Raw genomic sequence first — 21,032 nt, 5'->3', positions numbered from 1 at the left:
CACAGTTACAAGATAATCTGTAATTGATATTGAATATGATTCTGTATCTTAAAATATATCAATTAGATATCTTCTTTTCCAAGTCTTCTATTTTTCATAAAAATCTTCTCCATGCATATCTCTTCTTTATTTAGTCTTGATCTTCTTTCATTTCAATCAGTCTTTCCTTAACTGTTCGTCCTCCCGCACTTAAGTTCTGATATACATCTTCTGATAATTATTTCCTGATAATTTAAGTACCGATATCCTTAAGTTCTGACTTCCAGTAAGTGCTGATTTCAGTAAGTACTGATATTTCCTGTTTGTTAAGATCTAAAAGCTAAACATGAAACACATTAGACATGACATCTCAAATATATCTAACAACGTAATTTAATTTAAACCTAGATAGTGACGTTGTATTTTCGGCCATGTCATGTAGTGATATTTCGAGTATTTTTTGAAAAATATGTCAAGCTCTGATTTCGAATTCGAAATAAACTGAAATACACTGACTATATATGACCCTAACCTATCTAACTATGTAGTACACATATATATTATTCATATAAATATATCTATTTAAATTTTAAAAAAATAAATATATGTATAATTTATTTTTATTTTAAAAAATATATTAAAAATGTACGAGACATACTTTTCAAATTAAAAAATATTTAATAAATAAGCTAATAATTCGTTTATGTATCATGCTTAACTTTATATCTCAAATTCAATTATTTAAGACTAACTCTACAAATTTCAGTTAAATAAATTATCGACGACACTCACGTATTTATGTGTATGATAAAAAGAACCTAGGTAACAGTCTGGTGCAGTGGTAAAAAGATAGTCTGGTACAGTGGTAAAAAGATGTGCATGTAAATGTAAAAATTCAGGTTCAATTCCCAAAACAACATTTTTTGCTTAAAGATTAAGTAGATGGGCAAATTCGTCAAAAAAAATGTTTTATGTACTTGAAAGTTGCATTTATGACCAATCCAGATTTTACTAGCCCTAGGTCATCCTTTGGATATCATAACCTATTAGAGTAACTCTATATTGAAACTCTTTAACTACAAGTCTACAACCATCACATTTCCTAATATGATTGACAATTTTTACATAGAAATGATAAGACCGTATATGTTAGAAGTAAAACAAAAAAAAATATTTAGCAAAAGGAAAAAAAAAAACAAAAACGAACAAAATAAGAGAATTAGGGAGAGAAGTTATAAAGCAGATCATAATTTAAATGGGATTGTAGAATTTTGATTTGCGGGGAAACTTACATGTGCTACAATAATGCCCACAAGAAAGCTAAAACAAAGGCCAGCCTTTAGAAGAGTGCATTCCCAGATCTCAGCATGAAGACCACCTACCTTAAATCATAATTCCCCTGTCACATTTTCTTTCTTATTATTATAAGAGGAGCAATACACAGACATTATAGGTTACAAATATTGTGGTTTTTTTCTCTATAATGATGACACACCACCACCACCACCACCAACAGAAACAACACAAGGTAGGAATGAGAACACTTTGTCCTAATTTCGAAAGGGAAGATGCCCTTGAAACAGTTCTTGAGGTTCCGATTCCAGAAGAAATGTTTAACAGCATGGGCAGCAATGTTGCCCTTCGTTGGCAAAATATGTCTACATGGATGAAAGCCCAAACTTCAGACAAATGGTCATCTCCTATCATCGCTGGTCGATATAATGAGCTTAGTTTTCTCCTTTTCGTTGTCGGATCTCCTCTTATTCCCCTCCAGGTTCAGGTGGATTCTTCTGTCCCCCGCCCTGTCCGCCACTCTTCCATTGTAAGAAACCTTATTCCATCTCCAATACATTACTAAAACGAGCCTTTCAAGAGAACCAGTTTACAGGAGCAGGCATTTGTACTTTTAGTTTAATATATGTTAATTACTTACAGGAAGCCTCAACAGCAAAATATATTGTACAACAATATATAGCAGCTACAGGTGGACCACCAGCATTAAGTTCATTTCACAGCATGTGCGCAATCGGACAGGTTAAAATTAGTGCATCAGAATTTCATCAAGGAGATGCAAACGCGAAGGTGAAGAGTGCAGAGGAGTCCGGTGGTTTTGTGCTTTGGCAAAAAGACCCGGACTTGTGGTGTTTAGAACTACTTGTTTCTGGGTGCAAAGTGATCTCAGGCAGCAATGGCAACATGTCGTGGAGACAATGTTCCAATGAGAACACACCGATAGCTAAGGGTCCTGCCAGACCTCTACGCCGCTTTTTGCAAGTAATAAAAACATAATAATCTAATTCAACAATTTGTCCTACATATATTTATGTGATATACTGACATTATATATACACATGTCAGGGTTTGGATCCCCGATCAACAGCTAACTTATTTCTAGACGCAGTATGCATAGGAGAGAAGATCATAAATGACGACGACTGTTTTATACTAAAACTTGATGCCAGCCAAGCAGCTCTTGATGCACAAAGTACCTCCAAATATGAAATCATCCACCACACACTCTGGGGATACTTCAGCCAAAGATCTGGCCTCATGGTTAAATTTGAGGACTCGCGCCTACTCACTGTAAAGAGCAAGGAAGATGACGATGGTGTGTTTTGGGAAACAAGTGCAGAGACGATGATAGAAGACTACAATTATGTTGATGGAGTGAATATTGCACATAGTGGGAAAACATTTGTGACGGTTTACAGGTATGGCGAACAGTCTGCTAATCACAAAAGGGAGCTGCAAGAAGTGTGGAAACTTGAGGAGGTTAATTTTAATGTCTGGGGTTTATCATCAGAGTTTTTCATGCCTCCTTCATCCCCAAAACAATAACAAAATATAAACGGCAGTAATATTGTAGAAGTATATATTTTGAGGTAATTGATCAGGTGGATATGACGGTAAATAGGATTTTACGTATTGAAAACATTATCTTTAGTAGCTTTTCTCTGCAACCTTATAAGTATTTTTTTGCTAAGAGGACTTCTAAAAGTTAGTTATGAAGAGATTTCTGTATATTATCTCATTCACTTCTAAAACATGGGTGAGTAGTCTGCACTTCTCTCTACAAACTTAAGCTTTCATACAGAAACCCCAAGGGTGACAAGATATGAGTGTTTGCATGGCTGGCCTGATCTAATACTTAATTTCTTGTATCTACATGCGATAAGTGATGATAAAATCTGTTACAAATTTACAGTATCAACTATTAACCGAGGAGTCCACAAATAACCTTCCCTGACTTGTGACTTGTCAGTGCATAAGTTCGAGACAGATCCTGGTAATAGAAAACTTTATGCAACAAGAAAATTTTCTACTCTTAATAGCGGCCTCATAGAGCTATGCTCCGACAATTTGGGTTGATATTGCGAGCCATATTTTCATCTTAAGGGGGAATGAAACTGCTATTACCCAATGAGGTGATTTCGGAAATTAATCGCAAAAAAATAGTCAAACTAGAATTACTACTATCTATAAAAAAGTCGAGCGATCTTACAAACACACACACCCATATACGAAAAGATATCTATCTCTTATGCAATTCCCTATCACCATCTATTTAGAAAGATCCGCAGAGACTGAATACAAAATGAAAACAAGACTGTCCGATAATAGTAACATAGTATCCTGTATATATTTATGCATCTCCTTTGTCCAATAAGAAGAGAAGTACAGAACTTTACCACTAACAAGATCCAAGGAAAATATAGACTCTAAAATTTCTCTTGAACTTGGTACACGTTTTCACTTCACTACCTATTTTGATATTGCAACAGCAAAACTATAAGAAATGAGAACCAAACAGAATACACTGACTTTTCCCGTTGCAAAAGGAATAGGGAATGACATAATACTCAATCCCACCTTTGACTCGAATCGGATTGCACCTGATCAATATGAACGGATTCGACATGTATAAAAGTACGCCATTTTTTGGTATAAATTCTTGAATTTCAACAAGTCATAGTGCATTGATTGCCGATTTTCTAGCTTCTTTAACTTCTTGCTTCAGGGTCAAATCTTGTGCACTCTGAAAAGTATGAACGAGATTACCCGAAATACTTGTTAGGATCATTATATATAATTCCCTTTAAGCAATCCTATAAGTATCTAAAAATTATTCCTATTATAAGCCCTTCATATCCACAACACTATAACAATATGTTTGTGGTGCAACGCAAATTATTTGGTGCCAGTAAAGACATGCTTTACAAATTTACACTCATCTGGAAGATGATAAGTTTATTGTTCTTTAGATCAGTCATACTATGGTTCATTATGTGAACATCTATCTGTCTACTCCAGCTTGTCACGTTGCTTTCACTCATAGAATTTGGTGCAACATTGCTTTATATCCACAACACTGTAACAATATATTTGTGTTGCGAAAACAATTTGTTTGGCGCCAGTGAAGACATACTTTTAAAATTAAACACTCATATGCAAGATGATTAGATGAACCATACCATGGTTCATTATGCCAAACGTCTGCCTGTCTATTCTATTTGTCATGTCCCTATCACTCATAGAATTTAGTTGTAAGAAATGGTGCCACTGTCCAAACTTCATAATCAAATTCTTATAAATTTCACAAACTAAACAAAAAAATTGATATGCCATTTCGCAATCCATTTTTCATATTCCAGCAAGTTCATGTTTCACAAGAGAGTATGCAAGTGTCTCCCTCATGTGAGGGAAGACCTTCCAGAACTAAATAGAACACTGGTAGGGATTAGCATTTTCTCACACATACATTTACCCAATATTCTTACTTCCAACTTTTAAGTTCCTCTAGTTCACAATAACAGATTAACAACTCTAATCGCGGACTCGCTTACATTCTAAGGTATCATATACCATTATAACTATGACGTTTCTATCCTAATAACTATCGTTCCCTTCACCACAAATAATTTAAGGCACTACTTATAAGCTGCAAAACAGTGACTAACTAGCTCAACTCCACTATTTAACAACACGTGTCCTCGATATATCAATTATGAGAAAATTCGATCCTCTAACTTATATAGATCATATAAAATTAGCGGGGAAAAAAAATTAAAGCTCACAGGTGGTGGGAGATCCAGCTGAATGGAGTGCATCGACATCTTAGCTATCTGTGAGATAGCAGCTTCCCTAACTTGAACGACATCACTAATCAAATCCTCATAACCAGCCTCGAAAGCATCCTGCCAGAACCGCGGAATTTTAATCCGACGATTATTAGTGTACAAGTCCCACATGTGATTCACCATTTTCTCCCTCTCCTCCATTTCCTAATTATTCACACATCACAAACAATAACATCAACATAAAACTACACAATCACATCAGCACGAAATATAAAATAATATTTATAATAGAATGATGAATAATTACGATAACATCGAATCAACATCAAACTACACAATTCCAGCAGCACGAAATATAAATAATAAGAACATAAGGAATAATTACGAGAACATCGAGATCGCGATGAAGCGGAGTTTGAAAATCATCAGAGAAGCGATTGAGATTGCCAGTAGCAGAGGACCAACGGAGAGTAACGGTACCAGTAAACATTGACCAGAATGCAAGTAATAGAATGGCAGCTAGTGCCCAAAACTTGTAACGGCCTCTGTCAAATAAGCCGGAGCTAATTGAAGTATCCTTTTTAGCAATCGAAGAAGTTGTTATTGCAGTTGTTGCTGAATGAAACGACGTCGGTTCAGATAGTGGAAGTACATCTTCGTTCTTCATTTCGATTGAGTTAAGAGATTTGTTTTGAGTGAGAACTCAGATTTGGATGTGCAAGAGAGCATAGAGTATAGTATAGATACAAATTCTCAGATTTGGATGTACAAGATAGTATAGTATAGATACAAATTTGGATCTAGTTTAATATACAGTGAAAGATCAGTCTCCAATCAGTTCGCAAGACGGTGGATATAATAATATTATTATTATTATTTAAAAATGAGCGTATATTCTAATATTTTACTGCATCAAGTGAAATGCTTAAACTATAGCTGAACTTTGATATTTTAACCTGATTACATTCCGTTAATCGATTGTAAAGGCCGTTAGTTTTTTAAGAAGAAAGTTGGAAATCCTGTACATTCCCAAATTCAGATTAGCAAAATCTAATCTTCAATTTCACTTACAACTCCAAATTAAACCAAGTAAGACATAAATCAAACACTTGCAGATAAATTTTGTATGTTTTTCAACTTTCTAACTTCGATTTCTCGCATCTATAATAACCATTAGTTCACCGGAAAAACCACAATCTCTGACTCTCTACTTTAACACATTTTTACTCCATCCGTTCCGCTGAATTTTTACATACCAATTTCACATACTTCACGTATTTTAAAGTTATTATAAAATATAGTTTTATAAATTCTATTTATAAAATTTTTTCTGAATAAAAATTTAAATATTATATTTTTATTTAAAAAAAATATTCAAATTTATTTAAAAAAATATGTTTACAGGAGTTTTAAAATAGTGCTGATCCGTTGCCGGGTGTAAAGAATCCAGGGTGGGATGGAGGGATTAACAAATTTTCTAACTGGCATTTGCAGTTGCTTATGTTGTTCTCATCTCCACTACCTGCTTTTAGGACTTAACTGCTTTCAACAATAATCTTTGTACGACATTTTACTCATCTGTTTGTTTTTTAGATTTGGTGTTGTAAACGTTTTCACCCAGCAAGCTAATTTAACAGAATGCAATGTGATTTAAGCCTAGTTTTTATAACCGTGATCTGTAAAAGAATTGGAGTATGTGATTTAAGCCTAGTTTTTATAACCGTGATCTGTAAAAGAATTGGAGTAAATTAATGCTCAGATACTGATATGCTTGGTGTTGGATACAAATAAAAAAGGGGTGAGGGTCGAAAAGTGTGGGAAGCGAACGAAGAAGCGAATGAATGGGAGAAGAGGAAAGAGAGGAACAACATAGGCCCCTTGTTTGTAGGAAGCAAGACAAGCTGGACTTGACCCAACATGGAATTTTCCATTTTTCTCATTTTCTCTCTCTTCTTCTTCTTCTTCCCTTTGAGAACCCTAGCTCCCTGCTTCTTCTTCCTTAATTCTTTCAGGTATGTCCCCCTCTCCCAAACCCCTTTATTATTATTCATATTTTAACTCTCCTTTTTCTCTGCTATTAATAAATGATTACTATTACTATGCATGTGTTTAGTAATCTGTGCATGCATGAGAAAGTGTTGCATGCATGCAATGTGTTTGATTGTATTGTGTAATGAAATTATTTTATTTGTGTTCCAGGAGTAGTACTGGATTAAATATTTGTCGGCGAGAAGTTAGGGGAGAGCTGGTTGGGTTCTCCGAGAGGGTGAGGTTGGATTTTTATATAAATTGGTTGCTGGAATTGTAGCTTCTGCTGCTGCTGCTTTGGAAATTAATTCATGTGATTTTCTTGATTGAGTCTTTTTTTATATGGCTTCGTCCCCAGAGAATGGTCCCTCTGGGCAAGCTAACAATTCTAGTTCTGATTCTTCACCACCTCCTAAATCAGGCTCTCCTCCTTCCCCTTCTTCTCAATCACCTCCGCCTTCTCCTGCCAAGGCACCTCCACCCTCCCCGTCTTCTCAGAAGTCCCCTCCACCCTCCTCGCCTCCTCAGAAGTCGCCTCCGCCCTCCCCTCCAGCATCTCCACCACCAAAGTCTCCGCCTTCTTCCTCACAAAAATCCCCACCCTCGTCCCCTCCCCCATCCTCGCCACCTCCTTCCTCCCCTTCCCCATCCTCACCACCTCCGTCCTCTCCTACACCTTCATCGCCCTCCAAAAATAATAATTCCCCTCCTGCGCCATCTAGTTCCAAAACCTCACCGCCACCATCTTCAGGTGAGGCAGCCTCATCGCCACCACCATCTTCATCCTCTTCAACTCCGTCGACGCCCAATGCTACACCCGCACCTTCCACAAGTGATGCTACACCGTCGACTATTTTTTCTCCACCACCTGCTATCAATGCAAAATCACCCTCAGGAGCTCCAAGTCTGACATCACCTTCACAATCGTCACCAGGGTCTTCGGGTTCATCAGGTGGCTTACCTACTCACGCAGCAATTATTGCAGGAGTGGCCACTGGAGGTGCACTGGTTCTTGCTGTTGTGGTTGTTGCTCTGTTATGCATATTGAGAAAGAGGCGGAGAAACGTTTATATTGACCCTGCTAGAAGACAACCTGCAGGAGGTAATGCATATAGTGTTTATATTGTCCGGCTTATGTGTTATTGTTTTTAATTATTTCTGGTGAATTGTACAATGAATTATGACAGCTGAACCATGATGTGCTTAAACTTTTAAGAATTTTGGTTACTTGTATATAATTTTTGTAATTAATCTCATCATTTTGTGATTTTGATTTCACGAAAATATATATCATTAGCCTTTACAAAATGGGGCAGATGACTGATAGATAGTATAAGTTTTAAAACTATAGTCACATGTCTTGTTTGCAGGTGGTCCCGGAGGAGGTACTGGGGAGCATGTTGTCAAGCTTCCACCATCCGGGGTTACAGTGCCACCCCATTCTGGATGGGGCCCACTACATTCTTCTCCTCCGAGCAGTAACACTAATAGCCCTGGCTTCTCTGACCCACGCCAGTTGCCTATATCTCCTCTGAACATAGGCAAGTCGCGGTTCACATACGATGAGCTAGCCGCTGCAACTGGGGGATTTTCTCAGGCCAGAATATTGGGACAAGGTGGATTTGGATATGTCTATAAAGGTGTGTTGCCTGATGGCCGAGAGGTAGCAGTAAAGACTTTAAAGTCGGGAAGTGGGCAAGGTGATAGGGAATTTCAGGCTGAAGTTGAGATTATTAGCCGTGTCCATCATCGTCATCTTGTGTCGCTTGTTGGATATTGTATGATCAAAGAGCAGAGAATGTTGGTCTACGAATTTGTTTCAAATGGCACCTTGGAATTCCATCTTCATGGTAAGCAATTTTTAGTGGTGCCAATGTTAGGACATTAACTTGTTTGTTTTATATTTATATTTTTTGCTCCAAATATGGTCATTGTTTTATTAAGTCCCATGATGTATTATGAAGCTCGCTTACACCACGGTGTCTTCAAATGTAATTCTTAAGCTTTCAGGAGATGTTTTTTTAATCCACATACTAATAGTGCTTAACCCAATTATCAACAACGATAAGCGATTTTGTATAAATAATAATCATCATGGAAAGACTTTTGACTGTTTATTTAGATTATGAAAGCTTAGTGCTGATTTTGGGTATGATAGGGAAAGGTCAGCCAGTTATGGATTGGAACTCTAGGCTCCGAATTGCTGTGGGATCAGCCAAAGGACTTGCTTATCTTCACGAAGATTGTATGACTTAATAACCCTACACTTTGTTTAGTATTTTCTAGCATCCTCTTTCTTTTTGACACATGTTGGTTATTTCTTGCAGGTCACCCGAAGATTATCCACCGTGACATCAAGGCTGCCAATATTCTCCTTGATAATAACTTTGAAGCTATGGTAATCTATACTATACTATTATAAGCAGAATACCCTCTATTTGGTAGTCAGTTGCTCGGTACAGTTGTTTGGTACGACAAATAACAACCGTCAGATCTAAAGTTAGAAAGATGAGAACCGTTGGATGCAATAATAAAATATTATTATATTAATATTTAAACTGCACTCATGGATTCAGGGTTCGAACCCCGTCAACGAACCCCGTCAACAGCCTATTATACTTAAATTTTGATATTCTTTATTTTAACAATTTCTATAATAAAATATTATTATATTAATATTTAAACTGCTCTCATTCAACAACTTATTATATTTAAACTTTTATATTCTTTATTTTAACAATTTCTACAGGTTTAGGGCTTGGGTCCTGTGAACAACATATTATATATATTATTTATTTTCAATCAAGTCTCAAGTTATTATAAAACATATATTGTTATAACTTATTATATTCTTCAATTTATTTTTCAACTATTAAAAATTATATTATAAAATATATTATTAAAAACTATCGAATGTTAAAAACAATCCGTGCATCGCACGGGTTATATGCTAGTAGTAATCCTACATTAATCACGTTAGTTATTACTAGTTGGTAACGGGCCCGAAGTTAAAAAATAATAGTATCACATTATTATTTGCATAAAACTGAAACTCATAATTCGTGTAAAATACAGATCTAAATATAATATATAAAATATTTTTAAAATATATAGTTAAAAAAAATCGAAATTAAGTGTAGCTCTAAAATTTCACCGCATAGTTCTAGTTATGCATGCACCTAATTATTTACTTATATAAATCTGACATTTTAACTTACTAATACGATTATTTTAAAGTTACCGATGCTGGGATGTTCAACAACAAATAAAAATTTAAGGAAAATAAAATTTACAGAGTGTAAAAGTTAATTTTTGTCAGTTGAGATTTTATTACATAAAATTTTAAAAATAGTTGTATAATTTTCTAGTGAGTACCAAGATTTGGGACATAAACATGGTTTGTACTTGCAAAAAATAGTTATGTTGTTAAAAAGAATCGAATCAGTTATGAAATTTTCCATTATAATTCTAGTTTTGCATTATTTTTCTTGATATAAAAAAATCTAACATATTAGTTTTATTTTTGTGAAACGAATTGTATCTCTATCTTATGAACCAAATATCTGTTCTTTAGTCAATTTAATATTAATTAATATAATTTGATAATTATCTTATAATTAGCCTTTTCAATGTAGTTTATTTAATATTACTTAATTATCGATAAAAAATAATTTATAAATTATAAGTAAAAATATAATTTATAAATCGTTTAAAAAATATTTTTATTTTATAAATTAAAAAGACGATTGGATGATCACTAACTAAAAATAAAATAAAATTTACAAAGAATAGAAGTCGAGTTGTGTTAAAAATAAAGTTAATAGAGAATAGAAGTCAACTTATGTCAGATAAGTACCAAAATTTGGTACTTTGGTACTTTTAGCACCAAATTATACATGGTTTCGCTTATTAATAAAGAGTATAGATGCAATACAGAATTATAGTTGTTATAACTTTTATGCTAGTAAAATAATTGATCTGAGTGATTCTTTTGTGCAGGTTGCAGATCTATAGTTGTTAAAACTTTTGTGTGAGCTGTATAATAATTGATTTGAGTAATTCTTTCGTGCAGGTTGCAGATTTTGGATTGGCAAAATTTACTTCTGACGATATCACTCATGTCTCCACACGCGTGATGGGAACTTTTGGGTAACTTATCAAGTCATAAATTGTTAATTATTCGGGTTATAGTATTGATTTTAGCAATATCATCGCCGTGTTTGTGCAGAACAGTATTTCTGATATTTTGTTGAATATTTGCTTTTGAGGGGATTTTTACAACTAGAATGGGAACGTTGCAGGTACATGGCTCCGGAATATGCATCAACTGGGAAACTAACAGACAAGTCTGATGTTTTTTCTTTTGGTGTCATGCTCTTAGAACTCATAACTGGAAGAAGACCCATTGATCACACTAATAACTTAATGGACGAGAGTTTAGTCGATTGGGTATGCACTAGATCCTGTAAAAAAGAAATTGTGTGTCCAATGTATTCTCAAAGAGAGTATGAATATGTTACTGTCCTAAGGTAATTCGAAAATATAATTTTGTTTCGGGCCATTAATGGATTATTACAGGCGAGGCCACTTATGCCAAAAGCTTTGGAAAGTGGTAATTTTGATGAACTAGTGGATCCGCGGTTAGAAGGCAATTACGATCCTCAAGAAATGGCACGTATGGTATCCGCAGCTTACTCTAGCATTCGTTATTCTGCTAAAATGCGCCCAAATATGAGCCAGGTACAACCGTCTAAAATACGAACATATGTGCACATATTATAAGTAAACATGTTCATGTCATGTTCTGATCTGTTTTTAAATATACTATTAAAAACAGAATGTGCGTACATTACAAGGAGACTATGATGACGAAAGAACAAAACCAGGCCAGAGCTTTGGAGAATCCGGCGTTTACGATACAAATGCATACAATGCTGACATGTTGAAATTTAGAAAGATGGTAATGAACAGCCAAGATTTTCCGAGCAGCGAATTCGGAGATGCCACAAATGAGTACGGTCGTCGATTGTCCGTAAACTCTGATAAAGATTATCATTCTGTTAATTCGCACAACGTATAAACAGAGGCGAATATAATGTTGCCTGACTTGGCGAACTTGGCCTGAAGTCCCCAAGAAGAAAATGGTTATCGTAGTGGGGCCCCAAATCCCTCGTGGATGTACAAAGATGTATACATCAGCTTCTCTTTGTTGAGTTTATATTAGGAGCGAATTGGAATGAATCAAATCAACCGACAAGGGAAGACAAATGCACTTGGTGGGGTGTGTGGGTAACAAAGTGTGAAAGTGGTAATTTTTGTGTAAAATTGTATCAACGGAGTTGGGTTTTTCTATATATTTTGGGGAGAATCCTCTAAATTGCATGAATATGTTATTTAATTGTTACAACTGCATATTTATGCTATCTCCCGGTGAATAGATGATGTATTCGTACGTCTGTATAATGAATAGTTTTAACTGTAGTTGTTCATTGTTCACTGCATATTTATGTTATCTCTCGGTAGATAAATGATGTATTTGTGTGTCTATATAATTATATAATGAGTAGTTTCTGGAGTGTTGACATTTGGCATTATTTATAATATTATTCCTTATTGTCCACCGGATGATTCATATGGATTGTTGCGGAAATGTATGATATTGTTTGAATTGTTGTAGATATATACATATACTTTTGTTTTATAATTGTTAGAAGTATTTAAATTTATTTTTTCTTGAATTTTTATTTTTCATCTTAATAAATCTCCCCCTCCCTCGTTTAATACAATTAACAAATACACAGTTTCTTGACAAAAAAACAAATACACGGTTTTGAGTATATTAAGCGCATCATGGTTGCATTTAATACAAAAATCTTATCATAATTATTTATTTTAATCAATGTCATTCATTCACGTTGTGCCATGTAAAGACATATCCAAACACCAATTTAAACCGATATGATCGTATGTCTTATGAATACAATAAGTTAAAGCATATTTATATTATAATATTATAAGTTAAACATGATTTCATTTGATCGGTTGATTAACACATTTCCAAAAAACTATTAGCTCCTTCCAAAATAATCAAGTATATCTAATAAAAACTGAATTCTTAACTAATAGTATTTCACCTATATACAAGTTCCATAGCAAACACAATACACTATATAACTTATACTAACCTATGACTGACACAGATTACTTTTAACACTCAAATAATTTTTAATAATATACTTTGTCTTAAAATTATTAATATATTAATGTAGGTTTTCAATAGTTGAAAAAATAAATTAAAAAATATAATAATTTATAATAATAATATATGTTTTATAATAATTTGAGACTTAACTGAAAATAAACAATATAATATATAATATGTTGTTCACGAAACTCGAGTCTTGAACCTGTAGAAATTGTTAAAAATAAAGAATATCAAAGTTTAAATATAATACGATGTTGACGGGTTGAACCGTGAACCTATGGTAGCAGTTTAATATTAATATAATATTATTTTATTATTACATCCAACGGTATCTATTTATCTGTCATTAGATTTGACAGTTGTTATTTACCGTACCAAACAACTGTACCGAACAACCGACCCCCAACTACCAAACATATGGTGTTATTATAACATCCCGATATTTACAATTATTTTTACTTGGATTATTTGATTTATTTATTTATTAATATCAGTGTGGTGTAGTTAAAATAGTTTGTGTAAGTTTATTTTTTTTCTTATAATCAGAATATTGTTTTAAGAGTATTAGTTTTAAATAAATAGTAAGACTTTTATTAAAAAAAAAAGAAGGAAGAAAAGAGGAGAGTTTCCGTATATGAGCCTTTCGCTCACTGCCGGTCCTTTGTTTTTCTTGTTTTTCTCAGGCAGGTATTCTCTCTTTTAGGTGGGTTGTTTAAGGGGAAGAGTGCGAGTTCCAAGACTTTGAGGAGTTTTGTATTTTCTTAGATTTTCTTTAGAGTTTGTTGGTTTGGTTGTAATTTAGTTGTATTTTATTTCAAGAATTGAAAGTTTTATCGAATTTTAATGGAGTTTGGATTTAAATAAGTATTATCTTGAGAAATTTTATTGGTTGGGTTGTTAAAGTTATGCTTATAATAATATAGTATAGATGACTTCGCAATTTAATCTACCAAAACTTAAAAACATATTATTGATTTTTTAGTTTTTTTAAAACTAAACATTAAAAGTTCTGATCGATAACGTTTTGGGGCTTTCGTTGGTTGCTCGATCGGATAATATATGCATTTATACTCTTCGTTAAAAAAAATCCATCTTTGTGATGATATTGTATGCCATGCATACCACGGTTTGTCACTAAAATAATAAATTAATAATAATTATAATAACAATAGTAATAGCAATAATAATAATAATAATAATAATAATAATAATAATAATTTATACAAAACCCCCTTTATTATCATGCATATCGAGGTATGTTAATAATATATCACATAAATTAATATATGATAATAATGAAATAATCTATTAACAGTTTATTAATTTTAGAGAATGCATAAAAGCCGAGATAATAACATTATTTACAAAAACTTCAAATTAATTTAGTAATTCAATTAATATAATAATAATAGTGGTAGACGTTATCTAATATAAGTCTATTAACTAAAAGACGATTAAAAAATACGAGAATTTATAATCTTTATTAATAAAGTCTATACTCTTTATTAAAATTAGAAACCCCCTCTTAATGGTAGGATATGCCATGTATACTACGTTATGTCACTAAAATATTAAATTAATAATACTAATAATTTATACAAAATCCCTTTTATTATTGTACATATCGACGTATGTTAACAATATATCCCATAAATTTTTTAAGTAATATATGATAATAATGAAATAATCAATTAAGAGTTTATTAATTTTTGAGAATGAAAGTCGAGAATATAACATTATTTACAAAACTTTCAAATTAATTCAGTAATTTAGTTAAAACAGTTAAAACTCTTTAAGGTAATAGGGTCGAAACCAAGAAAAAATATTACTTTAGCGAGTTTATTACTTTACCAGGAGTAAAAATACATTGTGTCCATTATGTTGGGACCAAAGAAAAATATTATTTTAGCGAGGTTATTACTTTATCAATTATTACTTCATCGAGGTTTAAATGTATAATAACAGTGGTACAAGTTATACATTAGGAGTCTATTTACAAAAAAAAAGAAAAAAAAATGAGAGTTTACACTCTTTATTAATAAAGGAAACACTATTTCAATGGATACAGTGTTACTAAAGTAACATAAGTTATATACTACGAGTATATTAACTAAAAGCCAAGAATAACTCTTTTTTATAAGGAAATAGTATTTTGATGTAATAATGTTACTAAAGTACCAAAATTCCAAATAATAGTTATCACTGCATAATATAATTTATTAATTTCAATTCAAACTCAAGTTCGATGTCATGTAACCATATAGTTTTACAAGATTTATTTATTTAGTTTCACTGTGGTTTCAGGTTTAATACCCCATAATAACATAATAATAAAATAACGATGAATAGTACTGAATTTCAAAAAAACTATATATAATCTAATAATTAGTTTCACATTAAACTCGGGTTTGATTCCTCGTAACTACAGAATTATAAAAGATTTGTTTATTTAGTTTCACTTATTTAATTTTACCATAACGCTCTTTTTCTCTCTGTCTCTCTCTCTATACGTATATTGAAATAGAGTAAAAATAATAATTAGAAACCAACACACCAGCGCAATAATAGCCCAACCCAATATGCCCATCATGTAATCACTATTTTAATGTATATATTCCTTTTCTCACATCTTCATCTTCTTTTGCACTCGATAATAGATGTATACACATACATACACCATACATATCATCACCAACCATATCTGATCAAAACTGAAATCATTATTTTATATTACTCATCACCACCGTATCAGATCTAAAATGAAATCACCTTTTTAATATTGCACAAGTTACTTAAATACCAATTTACGTTGAAAATTACTAATTTATCTTACACAAATCACTAACACGTATTATAAAAATCACTTATTTATATTATAAAAAATATTAAAAAATTGATACAGAGTTATTATTTATTATATACGCAACCATTATACCACTACCGCCTATCTCACCATCCCATCAGCTCCAATCAGTTCACCACAATCACTGTGCGATAACCATAATTTCAAACAAAAATCACTAACTATAACTATTAATATAGTAATTACTTGTGTGTAGAGAGAGAGGGGGAGAGAGAGGGGTGGGGAAGAGAGAGAGAGGTAATCAAAAAAGAAAATTTAAGAGAAGATGAAGAAAATGGAGGGGAACCAGCGGGGGTGGCGGTGGAGAAATGGGGGTGATGGCGATGATGGGATTGATGGCAGTAGTGGGGGTGATGACGTTGGTAGTTGGTTGATAGATTCAAGGGTGAGGTTTTGGATTTGGGTGAGGAGTTGGGGTTGATGATACAATAAATGTGAAAGTGAGGTAGGTGGATTGTGGGGTTTTTAGTTTTAATTTTAAGATTTGTTTCTATTTGACCATCTCCCTATAAATATATACTAGCCAATAACCCGTGCGAGTACGGGCCGAGAATGATTAGGCATATTATTCGGTTTCTGGTATTTAATTATTATTTTTAAATATATTTAATTATATTATATAGCTTTTTTAAATTGAAGTCGTGTCCCCATAGTAGTGCTTCAAACGCTGACCATTAACCTTGAATACTTGGTTCGGATCATTCTCAAAAATCTCCACCGCTCCATGTGGAAACACAGTTTTGATAATAAAAGGCCCAGACCACCTTGATTTCAACTTCCCAGGAAAAAGTCGGAGACGAGAGTTGAATAAGAAAACTTGTTGCCCCGGCACAAATAACTTAGGATGTAGCTTCCTATCGTGCCACCTCTTCACCTTTTCCTTGTACATTTTGTTATTCTCGTACGCTTGGAGTCGAAATTCATCAAGTTCATTAAGCTGAAGCATTCTCTTCTTACCAGCTGCATCTAGATCCAGGTTCAACTTTTTCAACGCCCAATAGGCCTTATGCTCAAGCTCCGCAGGTAAATGACATCCCTTACCATACACCAGTTGAAACGGGGACATACCAAGTGGAGTTTTGTATGCTGTTCTGTAAGCCCAAACAGCTTCATCGAGCTTTAAAGACCAATCCTTCCTTGACGGACAAACAACCTTCTCTAGAATGCGCTTGATCTCTCTGTTAGACACTTCTGCTTGACCATTTGTTTGCGGATGATAGGCAGTAGCAACTCGATGATTCACATTATAACGCTGCATCATAGAAGTGAACTTACAGTTGCAGAAATGCGACCCTTCATCACTTATGATTACCCGAGGCGTTCCAAACCTTGTGAAGATCTGCTTATGAAGAAAATTCAACACTGCCTTTGCATCATTTGTCGGTAGAGCTTTGACTTCTACCCATTTTGAGACATAATCGACTGCCAGCAAGATGTACTGATTGTTGCAGGATGAGACAAAAGGCCCCATGAAATCGATTCCCCAAACATCAAAGACCTCGACTTCAAGCATCACATTTAACGGCATTTCATCCTTTCTCGTCAAATTTCCCACTCGTTGGCAACGATCACACCTTAAAACAAACTGCTGAGCATCCTTAAACAATGTAGGCCAGAAAAAACCTGCTTGCAGAATACGAGCTGTCGTCTTCTCACCACCATAGTGTCCACCATAAACTGTGGAGTGGCAGTCTCGTAATATCCCCTCTGTCTCACAGAACGGGATACATCTCCTGATGATCTGGTCAGCTCCCTGTCTAAACAAGTATGGTTCATCCCACATATACCACTTCACCTCATGCAGAAACTTCTTCTTTTGAGCTGAGGTCAAATTATGAGGCATTATATTGCTGACAAGATAGTTTATAATATCTGCAAACCATGGCTCTTCCTCCTGAACTGCGAACAACTGCTCATCCGGAAAAGACTCGTTGATCAATGTCTTATCCTGTGAAGTAGACTCGGGATTCTCCAATCTAGAGAGATGGTCAGCTACTTGATTCTCAGTACCTTTCTGATCCTTGATCTCTAACTCAAATTCCTGTAGTAAGAGCACCCAACGAATGAGTCTCGGCTTCGAATCCTTCTTGGAAACTAAATAGCGAATGGCCGCATGATCAGTGAATACTGTCACTTTTGTCCCAAGCAGATAAGATCAAAATTTCTCGAAACCAAAGACTATAGCCAAGAGCTCCTTCTCAGTAGTGGTGTAGTTCATTTGGGCCCCGTTTAAGGTCTTGCTAGCATAGTAGACCACATGAAAGAGATTATTCTTGCGCTGCCCAAGAACTGCTCCTACCGCATAATCACTCGCATCACACATCATCTCAAAAGGCTCTGTCCAATCCGGTGCTGTAATAACTGGCGCAATGATTAAACTCTTCTTGAGAGTCTCGAATGTCGTCAAACATTCATCATCAAATTTGAAAGGCACATCTTTCTCTAGCAAGTTGCACAACGACTTAGATATCTTCGAAAAGTCCTTGATGAACCGCCGATAAAAACCCACATGACCAAGAAAACTACGAATTCCTTTCACAGAAATAGGTGGTGGAAGATTTTCAATGACTTCCACCTTGGCTTTATCCACCTCAAAACCCTTGCTAGAGACCTTATGTCCCAGAATAATGCCTTCACGCACCATAAAATGACATTTTTCCCAATTGAGCACCAAATTAGTTTCCGCACACCTTTTGAGCACGGCACGAAGATTATTCAAACATTCATCATACGAATGTTCAAAGACGGAGAAGTCGTCCATGAACACCTCAACATTATTTCCAATCATGTCAGAGAATATAGCCATCATACATCTCTGAAAAGTGGCCGGTGTGCCACATAACCCAAACGAAACTCTGCGAAAAGTAAACGTGCCAAATGGACAAGTGAAGGTAGTCTTTTCTTGATCCTCTGGTGCAATACAAATCTGATTATATCCCGAGTAACCATCCAGAAGACAATAATACTCATGACCAGCCAACCTGTCAAGCATCTGATCAATAAATGGAAGAGGGAAATGATCCTTCCTCGTGGCCTTATTCAACTTTCGGTAGTCCATGCATACTCTCCATCCTATAACTGTTCGAGTGGGGATGAGCTCATTCTTCTCATTTGCTACTACAGTGATACCTCCTTTCTTAGGCACACATTACACGGGGCTCACCCAAGAACTGTCAGAAATAGGATAAATGATGCCTGCATCTAGCTATTTCAGAATTTCTTTCTTCACCACCTCCTTCATGATAGGATTAAGTCTGCGCTGTTGCTCAACAGTTGGCTTACTACCCTCCTCTAGCAGAATCTTATGCATGCAGTATGAAGGGCTGATCCCTTTGATGTCTACTATGGTCCATCCAATAGCTGATTTGAATTCTCTCAAAATCCTTAAGAGCTTGTCCTCCTCACTACCTGAAAGGTCAGATGCAATAATAACAAGTAAAGTAGATGCATCACCTAAAAAAGCATACCTCAAATGTTCAGGTAATGGCTTAAGCTCCAAGGTAGGTATTTCCTCAATTGATGGTTTGAGCTTTCCTTCAGCATTCTTGAGGTCAGAAGTACCAAGAGATTCAAACGGCATGTTCAGCTTTCGCCTCCAGGGAGAAGCATTAAGATATTGTAATTGCTCGTTGCCATCTTCATCATCACTGTCAAAATCCCCCACTAAGACCTTTTCTAATGCATCAAACATTATCATATGATCGAGTTCTGAAGTAACCGCAGAATCAATCACATCAACTTTTAAGCACTCCTCATCATCTGTAGGGAATTTCATTGCTTTGAACACATTGAAGGTCACATCCTGATCCTGCACCCGCATAGTAAGTTCACCTTTCTGAACATCTATCAAGGTACGACCAGTAGCCAAGAAAGGTCTTCCCAAAATTATGGGAATCTTCTTATCTTCCTCGAAATCCAGAATAACAAAGTCTGCAGGAAAGAAGAGCTTATCCACCTTAACTAGCACATCCTCCACTATGCCCCTTGGGTAAGTAATAGAACGATCAGCCAATTGTAGAGACATGTAGGTGGGTTTTGGATCAGGCAAATCCAACTTTTTAAAGATCAACAACGGCATCAGATTGATGCTTGCTCCCAAATCACAAAGGCACTTGTCGAATGACAACTTGCCAATGATGCAAGAAATGGTGAAGCTACCTGGATCTTTAAGCTTTGGAGGTAAATTTTGCTGCAGCACAGTGCTGCATTCTTCCGTTAGAGCAACGGTCTCAAGGTCATCCAGTTTCACCTTCCTTGAAAGAATACTCTTCATAAACTTCGCATAACTAGGCATTTGCTCCAGAGCCTCAGCGAAAGGTATATTGATATGAAGTTTCTTGAACACCTCCAGAAACTTACCGAACTGCTTATCCAGCTTTTGTTGTTGCAATCTCTTAGGGAAAGGTGGTGGAGGATAGAGTTGTTTCTCCCCTGTATTACCCTCAGGCAGAGTGTGTTCAACAGTAGTCTTCCTTGGTTCCGCCACTTTCTCCTTTTACTTGGCTTCTTCATCTCTAACTTCAGCTTCTCCTTCTTTTGCCTTTTCAGCATCAGCAACTTTCCCAGACCTTAAGGTAATAGCCTTGACTTGCTCTTTAGCTTCCTTCCTGCCAGGTACTTCCGTGTCACTGGGAAGTGTTCCAGGTTGACGATTGAACACTGCATTGGCTATTTGACCGATTTGATTTTCCAAGGTCTTGATAGAAACCGCTTGACTCTTGCACAACAGCTTAAGTTCCTCAAAATCAGCACTAGTAGGTGCAGTTGCACTTCCCTGTTGAGGATATAATTGCCTTTAAGCATACTGTTGTGGTTGCTGGAATCCAGGTGGATTGAACTGTTTACTCACACCTTGCTGATATGGTGGCTGAATAGCATT

At 35.0% G+C, this 21,032-nt stretch overlaps 3 protein-coding genes across 3 annotated transcripts; 2 read left to right on the top strand and 1 right to left on the bottom strand.

Annotated features, from left to right (window-relative positions):
* Positions 1 to 1,488: 1,488 nt before the first annotated feature.
* On the top strand, positions 1,489 to 2,988 carry LOC141723491 (uncharacterized). Its single transcript, XM_074525309.1, has 3 exons — positions 1,489 to 1,801; positions 1,915 to 2,253; positions 2,338 to 2,988. Exons 1-3 carry the CDS (start codon positions 1,514 to 1,516, stop codon positions 2,815 to 2,817), a joined length of 1,107 nt encoding a protein of 368 aa, XP_074381410.1. The 5' UTR covers positions 1,489 to 1,513; the 3' UTR covers positions 2,818 to 2,988.
* A 606-nt stretch (positions 2,989 to 3,594) lies between these two features.
* On the bottom strand, positions 3,595 to 5,903 carry LOC141723492 (uncharacterized). Its single transcript, XM_074525310.1, has 3 exons — positions 5,443 to 5,903; positions 5,055 to 5,261; positions 3,595 to 4,015 (listed from the first exon to the last, which is right to left on the bottom strand). Exons 1-3 carry the CDS (start codon positions 5,722 to 5,724, stop codon positions 3,947 to 3,949), a joined length of 558 nt encoding a protein of 185 aa, XP_074381411.1. The 5' UTR covers positions 5,725 to 5,903; the 3' UTR covers positions 3,595 to 3,946.
* Positions 5,904 to 6,829: 926 nt separating this feature from the next.
* On the top strand, positions 6,830 to 12,577 carry LOC141723882 (proline-rich receptor-like protein kinase PERK15). The gene is made up of 9 exons (XM_074525822.1): positions 6,830 to 7,069; positions 7,257 to 8,187; positions 8,456 to 8,935; positions 9,244 to 9,330; positions 9,413 to 9,483; positions 11,158 to 11,234; positions 11,387 to 11,534; positions 11,664 to 11,825; positions 11,923 to 12,577. The coding sequence occupies exons 2-9, from the start codon at positions 7,428 to 7,430 to the stop codon at positions 12,163 to 12,165; spliced, it is 2,028 nt and encodes a 675-aa protein (XP_074381923.1). The 5' UTR covers positions 6,830 to 7,069; positions 7,257 to 7,427; the 3' UTR covers positions 12,166 to 12,577.
* Positions 12,578 to 21,032: the final 8,455 nt, after the last annotated feature.

This window comes from Apium graveolens, chromosome 5 (genome assembly GCF_009905375.1).
Source record: "Apium graveolens cultivar Ventura chromosome 5, ASM990537v1, whole genome shotgun sequence".
In the NCBI taxonomy this organism is placed as follows: Eukaryota; Viridiplantae; Streptophyta; class Magnoliopsida; order Apiales; family Apiaceae; genus Apium; species Apium graveolens.
Note: the sequence above shows the minus strand (reverse complement) of the source record. Positions and strands in the feature narration are given on the sequence as shown.

Excerpts from the sequence above, each read along its gene's own strand:
- LOC141723491 (XM_074525309.1), top strand. The coding sequence starts at position 1,514 with ATGAGAACACTTTGTCCTAATTTCGAAAGGGAAGATGCCCTTGAAACA. Across the intron at positions 1,802-1,914 it reads CTGTCCGCCACTCTTCCATT|GAAGCCTCAACAGCAAAATA; the intron begins GTAAGAAACCTT and ends AATTACTTACAG. Across the intron at positions 2,254-2,337 it reads CTCTACGCCGCTTTTTGCAA|GGTTTGGATCCCCGATCAAC; the intron begins GTAATAAAAACA and ends TACACATGTCAG.
- LOC141723492 (XM_074525310.1), bottom strand. The coding sequence starts at position 5,724 with ATGAAGAACGAAGATGTACTTCCACTATCTGAACCGACGTCGTTTCAT. Across the intron at positions 5,262-5,442 it reads ATCGCGATCTCGATGTTCTC|GAAATGGAGGAGAGGGAGAA; the intron begins GTAATTATTCCT and ends GTGAATAATTAG. Across the intron at positions 4,016-5,054 it reads AGCTGGATCTCCCACCACCT|AGTGCACAAGATTTGACCCT; the intron begins GTGAGCTTTAAT and ends CATACTTTTCAG.
- LOC141723882 (XM_074525822.1), top strand. The coding sequence starts at position 7,428 with ATGGCTTCGTCCCCAGAGAATGGTCCCTCTGGGCAAGCTAACAATTCT. Across the intron at positions 8,936-9,243 it reads CTTGGAATTCCATCTTCATG|GGAAAGGTCAGCCAGTTATG; the intron begins GTAAGCAATTTT and ends TGGGTATGATAG. Across the intron at positions 11,826-11,922 it reads TGCGCCCAAATATGAGCCAG|AATGTGCGTACATTACAAGG; the intron begins GTACAACCGTCT and ends TATTAAAAACAG.